The following is a 23,969-nucleotide window of genomic DNA, read 5'->3' as shown; positions in this document are numbered from 1 at the left end:
AATAAAGGGCTAGATTTCTTGTGGCAAGTGGGAGAGGGAGGGAAACTATCCCACAGCACTTCTAAAACCTCAACCTCCAGGTACCTTCAGTAACCCAAGGAGCCCTGACCTCTAGGAACAGGCAGAAAAGGGATGAAACAAAACATACAAGGGATCCAATGACAGTATGCAAGCTTACCTTAAACATACGAGGCATTTCCTTTCTCCTTGCAGGAATAAAATCAGAGGGCCAGACTGAACTAACAGAAAACGCTCCATCCCTGAAGGAAAAGCAAGACACTGGGAGTGAGTAGAATCACCGGAAAGCGAGTAAAACAATACATAAACATAATCCTCAATTTTAATTTCCCTGATTTTTAACATTCTTTTTTGTAGTAACTGACAGTGGTCAAAACATTGTATCAGCAGTACCCGGCCTGTCGCATATTATCAGAAAACGCAAGTTAACTCTGGGCTGTCCCTGACTCACCATTCACAGGGAACTAGGAAGGAGCACCTGTCTGACTCCAAAGCCACGGTCCCTAGAAGATGGGCCATGTGCCCTCAGATCAGCTCATTTGTATATTTTTTAAATGTTACCGAGATAGACTTGACATATAATAAACTGCACGTTTTTAAAGTGAACAATTAGGTAAGTTTTGATCTATGTATACACCTGTGAAACCATCACCACACTGTAGGTAATGAACATGTCCATCACCCCCAAAAGTTTCCTGGTACAGCTTTGTAACCCCTACCCCCCATCCTTAGCACTCTTCCCTCCTCCCCCACTGATCTGCTTCCTGTCACTCTAGATTAATTTGCATTTTCTAACATTTTATAGAAATGAAATATACAATATGTGGTCTTTTTGTCTGGCTTTTTCTCAGCATAACAATTTTGTGATGCATTCATGTTGCCACATGGATGAACACTTCATTTCTATGTATTGTTGAGTAATATTTCATTGTATGGATATGCCACAACATATGCGTTCACCCATTAATGGGCATTCGGGTTGTTTCAAGTTTGGGGCTATTTTAAATGAAGCTGTTATGAATGTTCATGTATGTCTTTATGGACATATGCTTTCTCTGGTAGAAATACCTAGGAGGAGAATGACTAGATCATATATTAGGTGTGTGTTTAGCTTTTTATGAAACTGCCAAACTCTTTTTAACAGTGGTTATATGATTTACAAAGCAATATATGAGAGATCTAGGTCCCCCACATCCTCCCAATACTTGAAATAATCTTTTTAATTTTAGTCTTTCTTATGATGTGAAGTGGTACCTCATGGTTATTTTATTTGAATTTACCTAATAATTAATGGTGTTGAGCATGTAAGTATCTGTTATGTGCTTATTTGACATATGTATCTTCTCTATTGAAGTATCTTTTCAAATCCCTTGCACATTTTTTTTAAATTGGGCTATTTTCTTATTATTGGGGTGGCCAAAAATTGCCTTTGGTTTTTAAATAAAAATAAAAGACACATTTTTCATTTTCACCAAGAACTTTATTGTACAATGCATTCGCCCTTTTTTTCCACTACCTTCTGCCATTTTTCAGGCAACTCCATAATTCCATCTTCCCAAAACTTTTTATCTTTTTGAGCAAAGAACTGTTCCAGGTGCCTTTTACAGTCTTCCAGGGAATTGAACTTTTTTCCATTAAGAGAATTTTGTAAAGACCGAAATAAATGGAAATCCGAAGGTGCAATGTGTGATGAATACGGAGGATGAATCAGAACTTCCCAGCCAAGCTGTAACAGTTTTTGCCTGGTCATCAAAGAAGCAGGCAGCCTTGCGTTATCCTGATGGAAGATTATGCATTTTCTGTTGACTAATTCTGGACGCTTTTCGTTGAGTGCTGCTTTCAGTTGGTCTAATTGGGAGCAGCACTTGGAATTAATCCTTTGGTTTTCCGAAGGAGCTCATAATAGAGGACGCCCTTCCAATCCCACCATATACACTTTGGTGTGGTTTGGTGGTGGTTCATTTCTCTTGCCCCACGATCTCTTCCATTCCACATTGTTGTACAGTATCCACTTGTCATTGCCCATCACAATTTGTTGCAAAAATGGAACTTTTTCATTACGTTTAAGTAGAGAATCACACACGGAAATATGGTCAAGAAGGTTTTTTTCACTTAACTTATGTGGCACCCAAACATCAAAGTCATTAACATAACCAGGCTGGTGCAAATGATTTTCAACACTTGATTTGGATATTTTGAGTATGTCGGTTATCTCCCACATAATCATAACGTTGATTGTTCTCAACTAATGTCTCGATTTAATCGCTATCAACTTCAACTGGTCTACCCGACCGTGGAACATCAGCCAGCAAGAAATCTCCAGCACGAAACTTCGCAAACCACTTTTGACGTGTTTGATCAGTCACAGAACCATCTCCATACACTGCACAAATCTTTTTTTGCATTTCAGTTGTGTTTTTACCTTTCTTGAAATAATAAAGCATAATGGGCCGAAAATGTTGCTTTTTTCCTTCCATCTTCAATATTAAAATGGCTACACAAAATTCCACCAATTTTGATAAGTTTTTTTTTAATGCACGCTGATATGACAGCTGTCACATACAATCTAACAAAACTGTTTCGAATGAAGTCAAAGACAACTTAGTGCTACTAGAGCCATCTTAGAGAAAAAAACAAATGAACCTTTTGGCCAACCCAATATTAAGTTTTAAGAATTTTTATATATTCTAGATATAAGTCCTTTACCAGATATTTGATTTGCCTCCAGTCTGCAGCTTTTATTACTTCTCTTGACAATGTATTTCAAGGAGCAGAAGTTTTAAATTTTGATGAAGTCCAATTTATCAATTTTTAAATTTTACCTGTTGTGCTTTATGTTGTATCTAAGAACTATTTGCCTTATCCAAGATCAGAAATATTTTCTCCCATGTTTACTTCTAGGTGCTTTATAGTTTTAGGTTTTACATTTAGTTCTATGGTCTATTTTGAGTTAAATTTTGTATATTGTAAAAAGTATAAATCAAAGTTGATTTTTTTACACATAGATATCTAAAATTCCAATTTCATTTGTTGCTAGATTTTGCAACTTGTTGAAAATATTGTATATATTAAAGTAACAGAAAATGCAGAAATATAGTTACAAATGTTTTATATATGAAAGTATATTTTATGTGCATGTTAAAAATATATATGTAAATATATTTTATATGTATATTAGAAATATATATATTTGTACATATATTTCTAGGTTTGTTTTTTTTTTTTTCAAAGTTGTTTTGGCTCTTCTAACTCTTTTGCATTTTCCTATGACTTTTAGAATCGGCTTGTCAATTTCTACAAAAAGAATTAAGAAGCCTACTGGGATTTTGATTAAGATTGTGTTAAAACTATAGATCAATTTTGAGAACAATCACATTTTTAAAATATTGAGTTCTGCAATGCATGAACACAGTCTCTCTCTCTCTATTTATTTAGATCTTTGTTAATTTCTTTCATCAATATTTTATAGTTTTCAGTGTACAAGTCTTGCACATCTTTTGTCAGATTTATTTCTAAGTATTTTTTTAATATTTATTTATTTTATTTGTTTTCCTTATTAATTTATTTTTTAATTATTTTTGGCTACGTCAGGTCTTAGTTGCAGCACATGGGATCGTCCTTGAGGCATGAGGGGTCTTTTTGTTACAGCACATGGTCTCTTCGTTGTGGTGCTTGGGCTTCTCTAGTTGTGGTGTGTGGGCTTCTCCCTAGTTGTGGCACAAGGGCTCCAGAGCACATGGGCTCTGTAGTTTGCAGCACGCAGGCTCTCTCATTGAGGTGCACAAGCTCAATAGTTGGGGCTCGCAGGCTTAGTTGCCCCAGGGCATGTGGGATCTTAGTTCCCCAACCAGAGATGGAACCCATGTCCCCTGCATTGGAAAGCGGGTTCTTTACCACTGGACCACCAGGGAAATCCCTATGTTTTGATGCTATGGCAAATGGCATTACTTATTTAATTTTGATTTCTGATTATTTGTTGCGAGTATAAAGAAATGCAATTTATTTTATATATTGATCAAGCATCCTGCAAACTTGCTGAATTCATTGATTAGTTCTAATAGCTTCTTTGTAGATTACATTGAATTTTCTCCATAGATATTCATTTTGTCTATGAATAATTTTGCTTCCTTCTTTCCAACACGGATGTATTTTATTTCTATTTCTTCCCTGGCCTGGATTTCCAATACAATGTTAAATAAGTGTGGTGAGATCAAACATCTTTGTCTTGTTCCTGATCTTAGGGAGAAAGCATTGAGTCTTTTGCCACTAATTATGATGTCAGCTGTGGGATTTTCATAGATGCCCTTTATCAGGAGGAAGATGCTCCCTTCTAAGTGTTCATCAAGAATATATGATTTTGTCAAAAGTGTTTACTGTATCTACTGACATGATCTTTTTCATTTTTTGATACGGTAAAATACATTGATTTTTTAATATAAACCAGCTTTCCTGAGATACACTACACTTGCTCAAGATGCAATATAATTTTTACATAATATTGGATTCGATTTGCTAACATTTTGTAGTTTTCCTCACATGTATGTGCTGATCAGTAATCTGCTGAATCCTCAAGCTAGATCCTCTGTAGATCCATGCAGAGCTAGTGCATGCTCTCAATCTCTCCCTCCCTCCCTCTCTCCCTCTCTCTCTCTCTCTCTCTCTCTCACTCTCTCCTCTCTAGCTCTGTACTTTGTCCTGTGAACTCTGGCTACTGGGTCTCTCTGGACTCTCAGCTTCATCTCTTCAGTTCAGGGAGTTCACCTGGGTCTGCCTGGGATTCCAATTTCTGTGTTATATACTGGAAGCTCTCACAAGGCAGTAACCTGGGGCAAGTATAGAGCTCACCTCATTTACTTCCCTTCATTGTCTGATATCCAGAACCTTAAATCAGTTCTTTTGTTATTTCACGGGGAAGGTTAAATATAAATATGGCCCCTGTTACTCCGTCTTGGTTGAAAGTAGAAGTCTGTTTGATTCAGCTCACTTGATAATTTTTGGCTTCTCCAACACTTAAAACAAACTCATTTCTTTCCCCCAATGCTACCATTCTCCATTATATCCCTACAGCTGTCAATGTGACCCTCAGTTTTTCAGTCTTGATGACTTAAAACCTCAGTACCATCTGGTATTGCAACTCTTTTCTTCATCTTCCTTTTTCTGCCACTCACCATGTCCCATGAGGTCACTTTAGTAATATTTCCTGCACCTGTCTCTTCTTTTGTAATTCCTGCAGCCACCGCTTTAATGCAGACACTCATTTGATCTGAAGGATGGACAATTGTAAGCTGGACTCCTTGGCTCCAGCACCACTTTAATTTTCCCTGTCCCCAAAATGAAACACACACACACACACACACACAAACACACACACTCCCAAACCAACTTATTAAAAATCTACATCAAGAGTAACTTTCTAAAGTCACCTTCAAGATTATCTAGTTTCCTGTATCAGTTATTTAAGGTAATACCAAATTTCTGACAAAGATGACATGAGCTGATGTGAAGAATACAAAACAAAGTTTGTGAGTAAGGAATCAAAATAAGACAGGATGAATGTAGAGACCCACAGAATCTGTGATAAGGAGAAAGTTCAGGCTGAGCAAGCACACAGCCATCACAGGGCAGGTTACACCTGGAAAAGAAGTGTAAGGGAATACTATGAATAAATGTCTCACTACCTGGAGCCACAGGAAGTGAAGGGACCACCCAGGGAGTGTGCAGAGAAGGAAGAAAAGAAGGCCAAGGACAGATGCTCAGAGACACTAAGAGAAAAGTGTAGAGGAGCCGAAAAGATGCAGAAGAATCAGGGGGAGCAGAGAGCATATTGCCTTTCCCCGAAGGATACACTTTCTATAAGTTCACCGATTCAATATTCTTTATTAAACACTTAAAGAGTGTCTGGAGTGACATTTGCAACAATGGCAGAGTAAGGATCTCTGAAGATTCTCTCCTTCATAAAAGAAATGAGAAAACTAGCAAAATTCATCAGAAACAACTTTTTTAGAACTCTATAAATTAACCAAGGTTTGTGGCAATCTGAGGAGGATTTATTTAAAATAAAAAAGTAAAAAAAAAGCCGAATCTTGGTAAGAAGTATGAGCTTTGTGGTAGCTTAACTCGCCCTAGTCCCATGCTCCATTTCCAGCTCCTCAGTAGCCTTGAAAAATGGCAGCCTGCATTCACAGTGCATCCTAGAAGCCACTGGACACCTGAGGGACCTGGAAAGAGGAGGAAGAAGGAGAAAGGAGCTGGAGTATTAGGCTTGATTCAGAGGTCTCCCAGGGAAAAGTCTATTCCCCAAGGGGAACTTATAAAAAACTATTTCATGCAAGCATTTTAACTGCATAGCTGCCTATGCAGTGCTTAACAGCTGGACAAAATAATAGATTAACCAAAACTCTTAAAAGGAAAAGTTAGAAAATGAGATATCCATAGGGGTTTTGAAAAGGTCTGACATATTGCTAAGAATCTAGAGCATCATGCACATGCATAGAACTGTGAACATGCCTAGGGTTATGCATATGCTCAGGAAAGACCAGAGAAGGACATAAGTTCTCACCTCTGGCTGACATTGGATGCATAGATAAATGTTTTTCATCAAATTTCAGAGGTTTTCTGCCATTATCTCTTCCAATATTCTTGAGGCTTTGCACAAGTATAACGTGTTGTCAACTGCCTGGCTGAGTGTTGAAGAAGTGACCCCACTTGCACACAGAGCTCTTCAGCAAAGTGTGGGAGATTCACTGGTTCCAGATGTTTAAAGAAATCTCTGCAAAATCATTAGCTAACTACTAAGCTAACAAAGTAGAGACATCAAATAACTACACATGACTAAGAATAAAGACTTTATAGATTAGTTTGAAAAATTCACTGAACAAACAAACAACAACTACAACAAACAACAATAACAAATCCTGGAGAAGAAGTAGAATTTGATAACTAGAGCTGACAATAGTATTATTTGAAATGTCCAGTTTAAAAAAATATATACTGTATGACTTGCAAGGAAGCATAAAAGTATGACCAATACACAGGAAAAAAGCAATCAATAGAAGCTATCTCTGAGGAAACCCAGATATTGGATTTACCAGACAAAGATTTAAATCAGCTATTTTAAATATGTTTGAAGACCTAAAGGAAATCATGCCTAAAGAACTAAATGAAAGTATGAGAATGATGTCTCACCAAGTAGGAAATATAAATAAGGAAATAGAAAATACAAAAAAGAACCAAACAGAAATTCAAAGGTTGATGAGGACAATAACTGAAACGAAGAATTCACCAGAAGGGGTCAACAACAGAACTGAGCTGGCAGAAAGCAGAATCACTGAACTTGAAGACAGGTCAATTAACATTATCCAGTCTGAAGAAAAGAAAGAAAAAAGAATGAAGAAAAATTAATAAAACCTCAGAGTTCCTTGGGACACCATGAAGAATACTAAACTATATATAATGGGAGTCCCAGAAGGAGAGGAGAAAGAAAAGGGGTCAGAAAGGATAATTGAATGAAAATCTCAAATCAATATATAACCTAACTTTCCATCTTGAGAAACTAGGAAAAGAAGAGCAAACTAAACTCAGAACAAGCAGAAGGAAGGAAATAATAAAGTTTAGAGTGGAAATTAATAAAACAGAGAATAGAAAAATAAGAGAAAATCAAGAAAACCAAAAGTTGGCTTTTTGAAAAGATCAACAAAACTTGATAAACTTTTAGCTAAACTGACCAAGAAAAAAATGAAAGAAACCTCAAATTACTAAAGTCAGAAGTAAAGTGGGAACATTACTTCTGACCTTTCAGAAAATAAAAGGGAATACTATGAACAAGTGTATGCTCCCAAAATTAGATAATCTAAAGAAAATGGAAACATTCCTAGAAAAACACAAGGTACTAAAGCTGACTCAAGAAGATGTAGAAAATCTCAATAGACTTATAACAAGTAAAGAGATTGAACTAGCAATCAAAAAATATCCCATAAAGGAACCCCCAGGACCAGATGACCACACTAGTGAATTCTACCAAACATATTTAATACCAATCCTTCACAAACTCTTTCAAAAATAAAAGAGAAGAGAGTACTTTCCAACATAATCTGAGGTCAGTATTATCCTAATACCAAAACCAGGCAAAAATATCACAAGGCAACAAAACTATAGACCAATATCCTGTGTTAATATAGATGCAAATATCTTCAAAAATTCTATTGAACCCAATCCAACATATTATAAAAAAGATTAGATACCATGACCAAGTGGGATTTATCCCAGGAATGTATGATTGGTTCTATATACAAGTAACAATTAATGTAATACATCATGAGAATTAAGGGGAAAACAATCATGTGATCTTCTCAATAGACACAAAAAAAGCATTTGTCAAAATCCAACACCCCTTACAGATAAAAACACTCAACAAACCAGGAAGAGAAGGCTGTTTTCTCAACCTGATAAAGGGCATCAGCCATGAAAAATAATGAAGTATTGATACATGCTACATGGGTGAGTCTTGAAACATTATGCTTAGTGAAAGAAGCCAGTTACAAAACTCCACATGTTGTATGATTCCATTTATATAAAATTCAGAATAGGCAAATCCATAGAGATAGAAACAGATTAATGGTTGCTGGGGCTGGGGGCAGGGGTGAATGTAGAGTGACTGCTAACTAATAAAGGTTTCTTTTTGGTGTGATGAAAATGTTCTAAAATTAGATTGTAGTGATGGTTTTACAACCTTGTGAATATACTAAAAACCACTGGGTTGCCCATTTTTAAATGGTGAATTTTATAATATACGAATTATATCTCAATATAAAGAGCATCTGGTTTTAAGGTTGTATTTCCTTTTCTGCTACACACACACATACACACACACACACATAAGAATATAAACTTCTGACTAAAAAAAATAAATAAATAAACTATTACAAATATTACACAATTATAATCCAGACCCAAGAGGTAATGATGCAAACTTTAGGCAGAAATCTTCTATTTTAAAGTTCACATGGCAATGGAGAAAATTAGAAACTTAACATAAGTTAAATGACAACACTATTTTTAAAAATTTCAGAAACCATTTTTATTCCCAGATTTTTTTGATAAAAAATACTCTCCCTTTCGAAGCTTACCTCATGTCAATCACTTGACTAACTACAACATTGGGTGTTGAGTCTTCTTCTTCATCCATATCATACAGGAAGAGTTTGAAGTCACACACTACAGCCAATGCCCTCTGCCATCCTTTTTTCATCCCTGCTTTCTTTGGAATCTTTAGTTTTTATTTTTCAAAAAACAAATAAAAGCAATCCAAGCTGAAACATCAAATACTACCCAATTATTACATATAAAATTAAAATAATAAAAATGAAAAAAAATGTGTTATAAATCTACCACTTGGTAAAGATTGGAACAGAACTATATAACATAATTCCTTTGAGGACTAAACAATTCTTAGGTTGTGAAAATAAGATCAATACCATTTCCATTAACACTAGTCACAGCGTTGCCTCTACCTAAGATTAAATTCAATTTTGGTAGCCTCAAATTCAACTCAGATTTTAAATATTTCTGAAGAAGATTCTTTCACTTTTAGTTTCATAATTTATTATTACTGACTGGAAGTCAAATTTACACCATTAGAAGGGATTTTAGCATTCGTTCATTGCAAAGTAAGGTCTAAACAGAAAACTTTGGGAAATTTGAAAATATCCTATCGGGGACACTTAAACTTTATTCTGAAATCATATTCTTCAGATGATTTTCAATTGCATATAATTAATATCATATAACATATCATAAATATTTCTGAAAAATATTGTGCACACATGGTGAAAAGTGATTAATAAACTCTTTAAGACTTCATCTGAAACCAAAATATTGACACTTACCCAGACATGGCCTTCATAGGCTGTTCCCATGCCTTTCTGTGAGTCTAGACAGAAGGCACCTTTCTTCTGATGAAAAGGCACGGGACAAGTTTTTGGAGCTTTTTCTACACAGGTTGTGTGACATGAGAACCCACATGCTTTTTGAGGGAAATAAAGAGATATGATTGTAGGGGATATGATGGTTTGACTCCCTCAACCCCCATTGCAATTCTCTCTACTACTGTAGAGATGAAATGCTAAAAACTACATTTCCCAGACTCCCTTGGAACTAAGTTTTGGACCTGATGTAAGCTCCACTAATAAGATAACTCTCTGTAAGACTTTGAGTTGAGTCAAGATGGGAGAGATGCCTGATGTAGCACATCCATTTTACTGGCTTGGATCTTGACAGAGGGAGTGTGAGGTCACAGCTGCAGTGGTGGTTTCTGAATTTGATGGAAGCTCTCTTAACTCTGCAGCAACAGGGTCTTTCCTGACTCTGGCAGAAGTTGCAGGTTCTGAGGGCTGCAGCAGTGGTGGCAGCTTCCAGATTCACCATCTTCTTGCGACAAAGGTGGGGCTGTCCCAGGCTCAGCAGAGACTGAGTAATGCTGGCAGCAGGAGATGCTCCTGGGAGCTCAGCTCAGAGCCTGCCTCTGCTGCCCTAGGAGAATTGTATGGGCACATAATTCCCCATTTAAAATCCTATTTTCTTTAATATGCTAGGACACATTTATGGTTAAGGCATCTCTGACTGTCACAATGCTGAGGGCAGGAAAGTTGTCCTGCTCAGCACTGTGTGTCCCTGAGTGGACACTCGACAGGACTGGCTGGGGAAACCAATGAGTACGGAGTCTGTTCCCTAGGATGACGTATGAGGTGCCTGTGTAGCACTGTGATCCACTGTTTGATATTTCCAAAAAATATATTTCTTTCTTTCAACGATATCTGCTGTAATAAATTCATTGAGTAAAATAAAAGGATTACAGCTCAAGGATAGTATTCCATTTTCCTGTCACATAAGCTGGTAGATGTCATCCTCATACTCTACTGAGTGTGTACAGGGGCTACCTGCTTTTTCTCAGATCTTCAATTTATTCCCCTCTTTTCAGCACCACATGTCACCTCTGCCTCCTAAAGGACTTGGTGTCCCTAATCCCTGAATCCTTCTAGGTTTCCAAAGTATTAATTATCTTGTGACTTTTTGGCAAGTCATTTCTAAGCACCTGACATTCATATTTCTCAGCTCTCCTAACCCCTCACTCAGGTTCTTCCATCTTTCAAAATTATGTTGACTTATTTGTCTACTCTCTCTCTTTAGTCTGTTTAACAAGTTTCATTAGAAAGCAAAAGTGTAGGCATTTTTGAATCTACTATGTTTAACCAGAAGTCTCCAAGAAAAAAGGAAGAAAAGAAAGAAGGGAGGAAAGGAGAAAGGGAGGGAGGGAAGGGGAGAGGGAGGGAGGGAGGGGTTAGAGACCAAAACGAACTTATTCTCATTTTTCAAGGACCTGCTAAGTTTATAACTAAATCAAGTACCTGAGTTGGAAAGAGGATTCTATTATGATATTCCTTTCTCTTTATCGTTGGGGTGTGAACTGGAAGGTGAGCAGAATCTGTGATCTGAATCAAAGAGACAAAAATAAATATAGGCAAGTTACCTGTCACCAAAATTATAAGAATTAAATTATTTCTCAAGTAAGACAAAAGAATAATACTTGTTAGACAAAAACACAATAAAACTAAAATTCTCACAAAGCTGAAAATATATTTTAAGTAATTTAAATCTATGCTTTCAATTTCTACAAACAAAATACATGTATATTTCATATACTTTATATCAATTTGGCTATTTTTAAATGTGTGTCATAGCATGTGCATGTAGACTACATTAAAAGGAGAATATTAATCATACACGTATTTAAAGATACTTTCATTAAGTAGATATACGATCAGAATCTTCAAAAGATTTCTTCAACTACTTGTCTTATAAATGTAGAAGGGATTTATGGCTGTAAATATGTAGAAATACATTAAAATCAATTATAGAGGGTTCAGCAAGATTTTGTGAATACTACTAATCTAAAAATGGGTGCAGGTAACTTAGATTACATTTCTTAAATTAGACTTCAAAAGCATATGAAATTGGGCTGTTTATATGATATAAAATTTTTCTTTCCGAGGAAATAGTAGAAAATACGTTTTGAAATGGAAAGAATTGGATGCTTACAGATGTTACTGGGGAATAAGGTTTGATTGTAAGTGAAGATGCTGCACAGCTGAGCAGAGCATATAAGTATATAGACTTGAATAATGACAAATACAATGGAGAAAAAATACAAGAAATTGATAGTAAATGCAGGAGATTCAGAACATTTGCCAAATTTTCAAAGTTATGAAGAAAAAAATGCCTCTTTGTGACACTTGATGAACCTACACAGACACATCGTAATCACACGAAGTCCATAGTTTACATTAGGGTTTACTCTTGGCCCTGTACATTCTATGGGTTTGGACAGATGTATAAGGACATATGTTTATCAGTATGGCACCATACAGAATCGTTTCACTCTCATAAAAATCTTCTCTACTCTGCCTGCTCATCACCTCACCCCCAACCCCTGGAAACTACATGATCTTTTTACAGCATGTAGTTTTGCCTTTTCTAAAATGTCATATAGTTGGAATCATACAGTATGTAGCCCTTTCAGATTGGCTACTATCACTTGGTAAGATGCACTTTAGATTCCTATGTCTTTTCATGGCTCCATAACTCATTTATTTTTATCACTAAATAATATTCTATTGTCTTGACGTATCACAGTTTATTTATCCAGTCACCTACTGAGGGACATCTTGGTTGCTTCCAAGTTTGGGCAATTATAAATAAAGTGGCTATATACATCCACGTACAAGATTTTGTGTAGAGGTAAGTTTTCATTTCATTCGGGTAAATACCAAGGTGCTAAGCTGCAGGATTGTTTGTTTTCTTATTGTAGAGTTTTAAGAGTTCTTTGTATGTTTTGGATAACAAATCTTTATCAGATTTGTCTTTTGCAAATATTTTCTCCCTGTCTGTGGCTAGTCTTCTTAGTCCCTTGACATTGTCTTTTGCAGAGCAGAGGTTTTTAATTTTAATAAAGTCCAGCTTATCAATAATTTAGTGGATCATGCTTTTGGTTTTATATTTAAGAACTCATTACCAATCTCAAGGTCAATGAGATTTTCTCCTATGTTGTAGTTTTGCATTTTATATTTAGGTTTATGATCAATTTCAAATTAATTTTTATAAAGAATGTAAGGTCTGTGTCTAGGTTTATATTTTTCCATGTGGATGTCTAGTTGTTCCAGCACCATTTGTTGAAGAGACTCTCTTTGGTCCACTGTATGCTTCTGGGCTCTTTATTATATTCCATTGATCTACTTGTCCATTCTTTTGCCTTAAAAAGGATTGAAATTCTGACACATGCTATAACATAGATGAAATGTGAAGATATTAAGTGAAATTAGCCAGACAAAAAGGGGCAAATATTGTATGATTCTACTTATATAAAATATATAGAATAGGCAAATTCATAGAGACACAAAGTACTTCAGAGTTTACCAGGGACTGAAGGGAAGGGAAATGACAAGTTATTGTCTAATGAGGATAAAACTTACTTCTGTTCGGGGAGATGGAAAAGTTTGAGAAATAAATACTGTAATGGTGATGTTTGCAGAACATTGTGAACGTAATTTATGCCACTGAACTCTACACTTAAAATGAATAAATAGAAAATTTTATGTTATGTATATTTTACAACAAAACAAATAAGTAACTAACTAAAAATAGCTCGTACATGACAGAAGTGACATTACAAATTGTTAGGGAAATGATAGACTAGTCAGTGAATGGTACTTGGACAACTAACTTTCATGGTATCAGGGTGGCAAAAGTTAGATTCCTACTTCATAGCAAACAAAGATATAATTTCCTGGTGATTTAAGGACCTGAATGCAAAAAAGCAAAACTTTAAATCTTTTCAAACCTTTGGGGACAGAAGGATACTATAGAAATGGATTTCTGGGCTTCCCTGGTGGCGCAGTGGTTGAGAATCTGCCTGCTAATGCAGGGGACACGGGTTCGAGCCCTGGTCTGGGAAGATCCCACATGCCACGGAGCAGCTGGGCCCGTGAGCCACAATTGCTGAGCCTGCGCGTCTGGAGCCTGTGCCCCGCAACGGGAGGGGCCGCGATGGAGAAAGGCCCGCGCACCGCGATGAAGAGCGGTCCCCGCACCGCGATGAAGAGTGGCCCCCGCTTGCCGCAACTGGAGAAAGCCCTCGCACGAACCGAAGACCCAATACAGACAAAAATAAATAAATTAATTAATTAAAAAGAAAATCCTTAAAAAAAAAAAAAAAAAAAAAACTTAAAAAAAAAAAAAAAAAAGAAATGGATTTCTTAGAAAAAAAGCTCAAGCAATAAAAGGAAAGACTGATAAATTTTAGTAATTAGAATTAAAAATCTCTGCATGACAAAATGAAAGCAATAATAAGACACCACTTCATCAGAACTACAAAATTTCAAATGTCTAGTAGCAGCAACGGTTGACATGGGTATAACAAAATGAGAACTCTTACATGCTGCTAAGTGAGAGTGGAAACTGGTTTTTAAAAACTCTATTGCCCAGCAAAGTGAGAAGAGCATGCACATGGAGGGTAATTTAAGGTGGGGACGCAGAGCCCATGTAGTGTGAGAAGTGATGGGTTAGCTGCAGAGATGGCAGATTGGTCACAGAGAATAGAGCCACTCAAATAATAAGCATATTGAGAATAATAAAAGGCAAGTTTCTCACTATCATCACAGAAAGGAGCTACAAATATGGAAAGAGAGAAAACGAGAATGAACCCTATAATGTTGGATTGAAATTAGAGGTATGAATATGTGTATGAACTCATAGTTTTTATAGGTAAGTAAGTAGACAGCTAGGTAGGTAGAGATGATAGATGGACAAATAGATGATAAATAGATACATATAGAGAGACTGATATATAATATATTTTTCTCCATCTCTATCCAATAAAACGTTCTGGAATACTGATACCCCAATAGCAATAAGCACACCTAACACCCAGATATTGACTTCTAAATACCATTTTCCACTAAAAGCAATCAGAGTGCCTTGGAGAAATGGCTAAATCTAGGGCTGGGAAAATACAGATGAGCTGTACAGCCATTTGAATGCCAGAATAAATTAAGACTATAATGGATTATAAGCCATGGATAAAATTAAAAATACTATGTGTCCATACAGATATAAATAAATTGCAAGTTTGGTGAGAAATGGGGTACTTACCATTTCAGAGTACCTCTCTACAAAGTACTCATTAATTACAAAGGAGAAAAAGTAATTTCAACATGGAGAGGCCTGGAAAAATCTCACCTTAGTGCAGAGGTCAAAGTAAACATCATCAATAATGGAATAAGTCAAAATCATATACCACCTGACAGGATACAATGAGAAGACCCCAGTATCACTTCTGTGATATTCTTAACAAAGATGCATAATCTGAATCAAGTCGTGAGGAAACACTTGTATAAAAAGAGAGACATTCTCTTCTACACCAGCCTGTGACTTTCAAGAGTATCAAGGTAATGAAGTAAAAGAAAGACTAAGAAATTCTTCTATATGGAAAGAGACTAATGAGAGATGACAACCAAAAGCAAAGTACAATTTTGAACTGCATCCTTTTGCTATAATGGACACATGGGGACAGTTGGTGATACCTGAAGTGGTCTGAGGATTAGATGATAGTAATGCATCAATGTTAGTGAGATGGTTGTATTATATATTATAGGAAGTAGGAGAATATTCTTATTGGTCAGAGTACAAGATAAAGAACTCAAGGTGATGGAAAATCAAATGACAACTTTCAAATAGTCTAGGAAAAATAAATTTATACTCTACTTGAAATATTTCTGTAAAATTTGTGATTGTTTCAAAAACATTAAGCCATCAGTTGGCAAAATTTTACATTGAAAATATGCATTTCACCACCCAACAACTAACAAATTCTCCCATATGTATATAGGCAAGTGGGTCCCAACGGGCTCATTATAATAGAGAAATTGTAATAAGGAAAAAAAGTCATCAACTGATCAAAAGGAGCATGGTTATGTGAATCCAGGTATATTTATACACTGGAATACTACACAGAAGTTAAAATTAATGAGCTGTTTTGACATGAATAAATAGTGTGAAAATAATAAGTTGTAAAACAATAGGGATAATATTTGTGTGTTTTAAGCAGACCAAGAAATCCTGTGAACTTGAAGGATACATGCTTATGATATAAAATATAAGAAGGTGAAGGGAAGAATGCACACCATTTCAGAATATTCAATCACCTCCCAGGAAAAAGAAGAATGAAGCTAGATGGGCTCAACTGTTCAGTATCAAATTAATTTTCTTTTTATCTGAATCAAAAATGGCAAACTGTTTTGCTAAATTTGTGGGTAGTAGGTTTATGGGCTTGCGATAGATTATTCCTTGTACCTTCTTCCATGATGGAAATATTTTATTGTTAAAAATTTAAAACAATAGAGCAGCTCCCGCAGCTCCTGCTCTGGTCCGCCTCGGTCCGCGGCGGCCATCAGACCCCTCGGCTTCGGCTCGAGGGGCCGGGAGCCGCGCGCTCGGCTCGGTCAGACCGACACCACCCTCCCCGCGCGGCCCGCAGTCCGCCCCGCGCGCTCCTCCCCGAGGAGCCGAGCCCGCGCCCGGCCCGCTCGCCCGGCGCTGCCCCGGCCCTCTCCGCCCGCGTGAGGCCGCCCGCGCCCGGCCCCGCCGCCGCCGCCGCCGCCGCCGCCGCCGCCGCCGCCGCCGCAGCCCGGCCGCGCCCCGCGCCCCGCCGCCGCCGCCGCCATGGGCTGCCTCGGAAACAGTAAGACCGAGGACCAGCGCAACGAGGAGAAGGCGCAGCGCGAGGCCAACAAAAAGATCGAGAAGCAGCTGCAGAAGGACAAGCAGGTCTACCGGGCCACGCACCGCCTGCTGCTGCTGGGTGCTGGAGAATCTGGTAAAAGCACCATCGTGAAGCAAATGAGGATCCTGCATGTTAATGGGTTTAATGGAGAACAATATTACCCCTAGATGATGGCTTCAATTTCTCATCTTCCCGGCTATGTCCCATCACACTTTGCATGCTGGAATTGCCCGTCTTAGGAACTTCTAATAAGAATACTATTCTGTTGGGGAGGGGGGAGGGGGCCCTACCACCTAACCTCTAAAGATAACAAAAAACACCAAAAAAATAAAAAATAAAAATAAAAAAACAAAAAAAGGAATCCCTAATTGACAAAACTTGTAGTGTATCAACCATCCAAGGCATCTACATAAAAAGTGATTGACAGTTTACTGTACCAAAAGTTGGCATTTGAGAGCTATGACACATCCTTACTGAGCCACCTACTGTGTACTAGATGCTATGCTAGACCCCTGAACCCTTCTAATACCTACTAACAGCCTGCTCTTCTATCTGTGACTCTGTTCTACAAGTAGAAATAAGTATTAACATGTGATACATAAAAATTATCTGCATGTCTCAGCAAAAAAAAAAAAAAAAAATTTAAAACAATAAAATAAAAGTGTTATCAAAATTTTAGAGGCTCTGAGCAGAATTTGAAAACAAGGTCTGGCCTGGCTATAAACCACACTGAAATTTTCCAAAGCAGACCACATGTCTCCAGAAGAACTCTCCATCTCGCCTCCAGAATTCCAAAGTGGGCAGCAAAGAACCCTGCCCAGATTATTCAGGGTGAATGAGATGCAGAGAAAGAAGGGAATAGCATTTTTGAAGAGGGAGAATATGAGCTGGGAGACACCAAACCCTTTCACTTGAGGAAACATTTTCTTTTGCAGAGAGTCAAGCTCTCTGATTAACATGAAGGGCAAATAGTTGTTTTATGTCCCATTATATAGGAGATATGAAATTATCTTTAATTTTAAGTGCAGTCACAAATGTATTTCTTTGTTTTGTTTTTGTTTGTTTGTGGTTTCTTGCATGACGGAAGGTCTCTGAGGGTTATTTGTATTTTTTGTTTGTTTTTTTTTTGATTTTATATTATAGTTGATTTACAATGTTGTGTTAGTTCCAGGTGTACAGCAAAGTGATTCATTTATACATATAAACATATCCATTCTTTTTCAGATTCTTTTCCATATAGGTTATTACAGAATACTCAGTAGAGGTCCTTGTGCTATAAAGGAGGTCCTTGTTGATTATCTATTTTATATATACTAGTGTGTATTTGTTAATCCCAAACTTCTAGTTTATCCCTCCACCCCATGTTTCCCCTTTGGCAACCATAAGTTTGTTTTCGAAGTCTGTGAGTCTGTTTAGCAAATGTATTTTTATGCCTTACATAATACCAGACTTGATGTTATGATATGATTGTGTAAAATATTCCTGTTACAGCATGACTCTGTAATGTTAATTAAAACACTGCAAATAACAAGAAAATTTTCCCTGCCAGACCATGTCCCCTCATGCTTTGTACCACAAGTTTTACTGACCATTTCATCATTCACCTAACTGTGCTCTCTGCTCTTTTAAATCCTTGCTTCATAGTAGACCCCATCATTAAGTTCTCTGTTCAAGTGCAGGTAGAATTTTTTCTTTTTTCACTGATTTTCAGGAGCAGTTTTCTCATTTGAATTTCAAATCTTCCTGTGTTATCAGTTAAACTTAATATTCTCTATAGACTCTTCCTAAGCAATGCATCTGATTAGGAGAGAAACAGCAATGTTTCTGAATGGGATTCAGTCTCCCTTTGTTTGTTACAAGTGAAAAGTTCTGAAGCAAAGCTACCCCAGAGAGGCACCTTCACTGGGTCTGCTTCGTCTCCACTGTATGAGGATGGAGATGTGGATCTGGAACTGATGTAAAACTTGATATTTAGATTCTGTTCAAATATGTTCTCAATTGGATCAGCCTAGAAAAACAAGTTAGGGAAAACAAAATTTTAAGAGATCACTGTGAAGAATTCAGGACTCTTAATGGAAGTCATGAACATTACAATGCTTCCTAATAATGGGTGACAAAATTATTATTTTAGTATATTTGTTAGAAATATGTCAACCCACAAAACCATAGCCATAATGCTTCAATAGTGGACACAGCTGTTCCCACCTGCACCTTCTCTTTAGCAGGTGTTGTTTCACATCCATCATTCCATCCCATGTGGAGGTACCATGACATTAAAAAAAAAAAATTGAGCAGGTAGATTTCATCCACAGTGGGTAATAGAGAAATGAACTAGAAACTAAAGATAAGAATTCTATCCCTGAGGGTACCTAGTAAAAAGATTCAGAATATATCACCCCAAAATATGCCACTTTGACATATTAATTATTTGAATTAAAATACTTGAGAAACAGCCATGCAAGGACACTGTGACCCTCCTTTGTCCTCCTGAAGGCAAGATATAGACCTCCCCTGTGAAAGGCACCCTCCCTGTACCAGGAGGAGGGAAGACATTCTTATCACCAGACACAGCGAATTTAAGGCCATGAAGGCTGCATAAACAAACCTTGTTAAACAACCCATATCTTCCTTGTTACTTCACCATTCATTACCCATAACCCAAACCACTTTGTCTATCAATTCTTCACAAATTTACTGTTTCTTTGACTAAAAAAGTGTAAAAGCTTCTTACTCTGGTCACTTCAGGTCTTCTTTCTCTTGGGAAGGCTCCCATGTACATGTAAAAATTCAATACAATGTGTATGCTTTTCTCCTGTTAATCTGTCTTACGTCAATTTAAGTCTTAGGCCCAGCCAAAGACCCAAAGAAGGTAGACAAGAATTTTTCCTCCCCCACACCAGATTAGGCATTAAATGAAAGCAAAAGAAACTAATCATTGTGATTAATAATTGTGACTAATGGTGCAAATGCAAACCCCTGCTTATTTCACAGTGTAGAAATCCTGGCACTCAGGCGTCGCCATCTTTTATGTTTAGAAATTTTTAAACTTTACTTTGGAAGATCATATTGTTACCAAGCCGGCTTGCCACATGACAGGCCAATAAATTGGGAGACAAGGTGCTGAGGCAAGGAATAAGGACTTTATTCGGAAAGCCATCAGACTGAGAAAATGGCAGACTAGTGTACCCAAAAAACCCACCTTATGGGGTCTGGTTGCCAGTTTCTTTTATAGAACAGAGAGGGGGAGGAGGGGAGGAAGTAAAGTGAAAAGGCCATTTATCTTGCAGAATATCTCCTGCTCACTTGGCCTGCACTGGGGAGGGGATGTGTTAATTTCTTCTTTTCTGTAGCAACTCACAGGTGGGCAGGGTCAGAATGTCTCCCTGTGAGGTGAACAAAGGCCTTTTAGTTTAACAGTCAGGAAGAGGGGCAGGGTTCCCTGTGGCAGGCCAGTGATTGTAACAATAACAAAAACAATGAAAAGCAAACGTTAAAGTAAAAGAAACAGAATCATGGAGTCAGAGTTTGCTCTTCCCTGTTACACTATAGTGCATAATTTAGTGAGGAGGCTATAGGGCAGCCCTCCTGGAGTTGCATACACTCCATATGGTACTTCATATGGTTCTAGAGAATAAAAATAGTGTTTTGCTATTTTCTTTACACATAATATGTAATATACATGAGATGGTTGTGGTGGTGATAGCAGTTGTAACTGGGATTTAGGGGTGGGGGGAGCTGGTAGAGATTATAGAAAGGCTAACACAGCCCTGAGCACACCTTAGTCGTAGACTCTTAGAAAGTCCTATGGGTTTGTATGAGCACGTTTTTTGGCTAACAGAATAAACTCTCTTTAGAGAATAAGGCCAAATAATAAGGAACAGAAATAATAGATGATGTGCAAAGCAAAAAGCTTTGGTTAGTAAATTACTTCTTAAGCTTGCTTTCATTTCAAGGTGGCATCAGACATGTGGCTTAAATCCCCAAATGCCCAGTTTATTTTCTCAGTATCTTCCATTGTTAATTCATGTGACCACTGTTATGAAATACAGTGTACTACTATTCATATAACATTTGATTAATTTTTTTTTTTTTTTTTGGTGTGGTGAATTTAAAAGTCTGCTTTTGGATTGATTCCTGGTACAATTTTCTATGTGGCTAATACTTTAGAGATCAACAAGTCTCCCAACAAAATACTTGAGCCTAACACTGAAGGCTGGAACTTTAAAACCAGCGAGATTTGCCTGTTGCTAATAGACGTGTTTCCTGGTAGGGCCATGAGCCTCACTGGGACAGAGTCCTCATCCACCGTGCGTGTGCAACTCTCAGCACAATGCCTGGCACAACTGAAACTCAAGTCTTCCCACCTCCATTAGCTGCCTTCTCCATATGCCACCCTCCCACCCTCAGATCACAGCCACATCCTTCACAATCACTACCCTCTACTTCACCAGCTGGTCTGTTTATATCCTCTCTCTCTCTCCTTTTTTTTTTTGCAAACTAGTTTTTCAGTGTGAGGTGTAGCAACTAAATGGAAAAAGGGCATAACTCAAATATATAATGCTAATTAAGTATTATGATGCAAACAACCAGGGACATACCGCCTATGGCAAAAGAAGCCCCTCTTGTGTCCCAGTCAACTGCCTTCCTTCCCCAAAGGAAACTACCTCTGATCATCTCTTTGCATTTGTTTAGAATTTTAGCACATTACATTTGCATCCCTAAACACTACTGTAGTGTAAGTGCCTGAGATTAAACTTTGGATTGTAGTGTAAGTGCATGATATTAAACTTTGGATTGCTGAGGCATCCATTACAAAAGACATCCATCGTGAATAAACATCTTGCCTGCCTATGACACAGCTACCAGCATAACAACCATATAAGGAGTTGTCACCCCAGCCATGAAGTTTCCTTTCAGAAAGCCCTCAGCAACCTAGATAACTGACCACTTGAGCCACCCGTTTATCCCTTCCCATGCCCTGAATCCTGCTCTTAAGCTTTAAATTAGACAATAGTGAAACCCTGAAACCCGAGACACCCTACCCTCCATCTTAACAAAAGCAGAGCCCTGGGTCCACTTTCTCTCCTGTTCTCTCTACCTGCCACCTCGTTGTGTGGCCACTGGGTATGCCATGTACCCTCCAGGACCTGTGAGTGATCAATCCTGTTCCTCAAAGTTCCCTGATAGTTTTTACTGAAGCACATCCTGCTATCATAATAAGAACCACAAGGCTTGGTCCAGCCACAACAATGGGCCCTGTGGTGGTGGAGAGGAATGTCTGTGGGACTCACTGCAAGTACTATGGCCCAGGTGAGTGCCCCGGGCATTCCTAGCCAAGAGCATCACTACCAATAGGCTGAAACTAACACAAAAACCATAGTTTAATTTTGCTCATAGTGTGTGTTCTTTTTTGTGCCTGGCTTTTTTCACTCAACATTATGCTGAGAGATTCATTCATGATGTTGTGTGCAGCTATAATTTATTCATTTTTATTACTATAGTGCATTCCATTATATTCACATAACATAATTTCTTTATTCATTCTACACTTTGATGAACACTTGTGTTTTAGCTGTTACAAACATTCTTCTACGTATCTCCTTGAATAAAATGTGCAAGCATTCCTGTAGGATGTATTTCTAGAAATGAAATTATAGTATATGCATGTTCATATTGCTTCAAATACGCACCAGCACTTGCTTTTATAGTCATTTTATTTTAATTATTTTAACTAGTGGCATCTCATTAGGTTTAGAACTTTTAATACGTTTATTGTCTATTTGGATTTCCTCTTTTATGAGTAGCCTGTTAAATTTCTTGCCACTTTCCCACTGGGTTGACTGTCTTTTTTGTATTGATTTACAGGGCTCCGCACATATTCTTGATATGAGCCTTTGTTAGTTGTATGTGTTACAAGTATCTATCTCCACTCTAAGGCTTGTGTTTTAATGGTCTTTTTCCCACTGTTCTACACTACTAGCATTATAATAAATTAAGTATTCCTAATACAATTTTTCTGGGAACTGTTGTGTTCCACTGGTCTATGTGTCTATGCTTTTGCAAATACCATACAGTTTTAATTACTGTAGTTTTATAATGTCTTGATACTTTTGAGTGCCAATTTGTTCTTCAAAAGCATTTTTACTTTCTTGGCTTTTTGTGTTTCCATATAAATTGCGAATTCCATAAAAAAATAGGATTTTAATCAAGATTATATTGAATCTTGATATATTATATTGAATCTTCAATCTTGGTGGAATCTTGATTGAACTGATATATTATCAGTTAAGGGAGAATTAATATCTTTATAATATTCAGTCTTTCAATCTAGGGTTATAGTGTTACTCTCTATTTAATTTAGGCCTTTTCAAGTGTCCCTCTTTAAATTTTATAATATTTCTTCCTAGAGGCCTTTTAGCTATTGTTAGATTTGTTTCTAAATACTTGATTTCTTATGCTATTGTAAATGGTGTTTAAAAAGGTAATTATTTAATATTTCTTCTTCGTCCATAGAAAGACATTTGAGTATATTGATGTGATATATATCTATTTCTGTATATTACATTGTAGTCAATATATTCTGTACATACAATATACTCTGTATATTGATTTTTGTACATTGACATGGTAGTTAACCACCTTGTGAAACTCTTTTATTAATTCTAAAAATTTATTGAAAGACCCTGCATTTCATAATGATTAGAAATAGTCATAGCAGGCATCTTTGTCGTGTCCCTAAATATAAAAATGGAAAAGTTTCAGTATTTTACCACTAATTACACTGTTTGCTATGAATTCTGTTGCTGGTGCTGATACCTTCCATCAGATTAAGGAAGTTCTTTTCTATTTCTAGTTGGGAAGAGGGGTTTTGCTTTTGTTTTTGTATCATAAAAGAATGTTGAATTTTATCAGATGTTCTTATGCTTTTATTGATATATGGTTTTTATTTTTAATCTGTTACTATGTTATGCTCATTCATTTTCTAAAGTCAAACTTTGTGTATCAGGGATAATACCAAATTAGTCATGCTGTGTTATTCTTTTTATATATAACTGGATTCCATTTAGCAATGTTTTTTAAAGAATTCATTATGTTCAGCATTTCATGGGAATTCCCACTG

At 37.0% G+C, this 23,969-nt stretch overlaps 2 protein-coding genes across 2 annotated transcripts in view; one reads left to right on the top strand and one right to left on the bottom strand.

The window, feature by feature from the left end:
• The window catches only part of LOC130708361 (serine/threonine-protein kinase MRCK alpha-like), a 128,356-nt gene that overhangs the window by 25,503 nt on the left and 78,884 nt on the right, over positions 1-23,969 (bottom strand). Inside the window, exons 6-8 of the mRNA XM_057548171.1 lie at positions 11,421-11,504; positions 9,144-9,283; positions 179-260 (exon numbers count right to left, since the gene is read on the bottom strand). Of these exons, the coding sequence (XP_057404154.1) occupies positions 179-260; positions 9,144-9,283; positions 11,421-11,504 (306 nt within the window). The remainder of the gene's footprint in view (positions 1-178; positions 261-9,143; positions 9,284-11,420; positions 11,505-23,969) is intronic.
• LOC130708363 (guanine nucleotide-binding protein G(s) subunit alpha-like) lies at positions 16,474-17,139 on the top strand. The gene has a single exon (XM_057548173.1). It carries the CDS (start codon positions 16,789-16,791, stop codon positions 17,014-17,016), a length of 228 nt encoding a protein of 75 aa, XP_057404156.1. The 5' UTR covers positions 16,474-16,788; the 3' UTR covers positions 17,017-17,139.

The sequence above is a fragment of the Balaenoptera acutorostrata genome, chromosome 6 (assembly GCF_949987535.1).
Source record: "Balaenoptera acutorostrata chromosome 6, mBalAcu1.1, whole genome shotgun sequence".
NCBI classification, from domain to species: domain Eukaryota; kingdom Metazoa; phylum Chordata; class Mammalia; order Artiodactyla; family Balaenopteridae; genus Balaenoptera; species Balaenoptera acutorostrata.
Note: the sequence above shows the minus strand (reverse complement) of the source record. Positions and strands in the feature narration are given on the sequence as shown.

Coding starts and splice junctions, on each gene's coding strand:
- LOC130708363 (XM_057548173.1), top strand. CDS start 16,789: ATGGGCTGCCTCGGAAACAGTAAGACCGAGGACCAGCGCAACGAGGAG.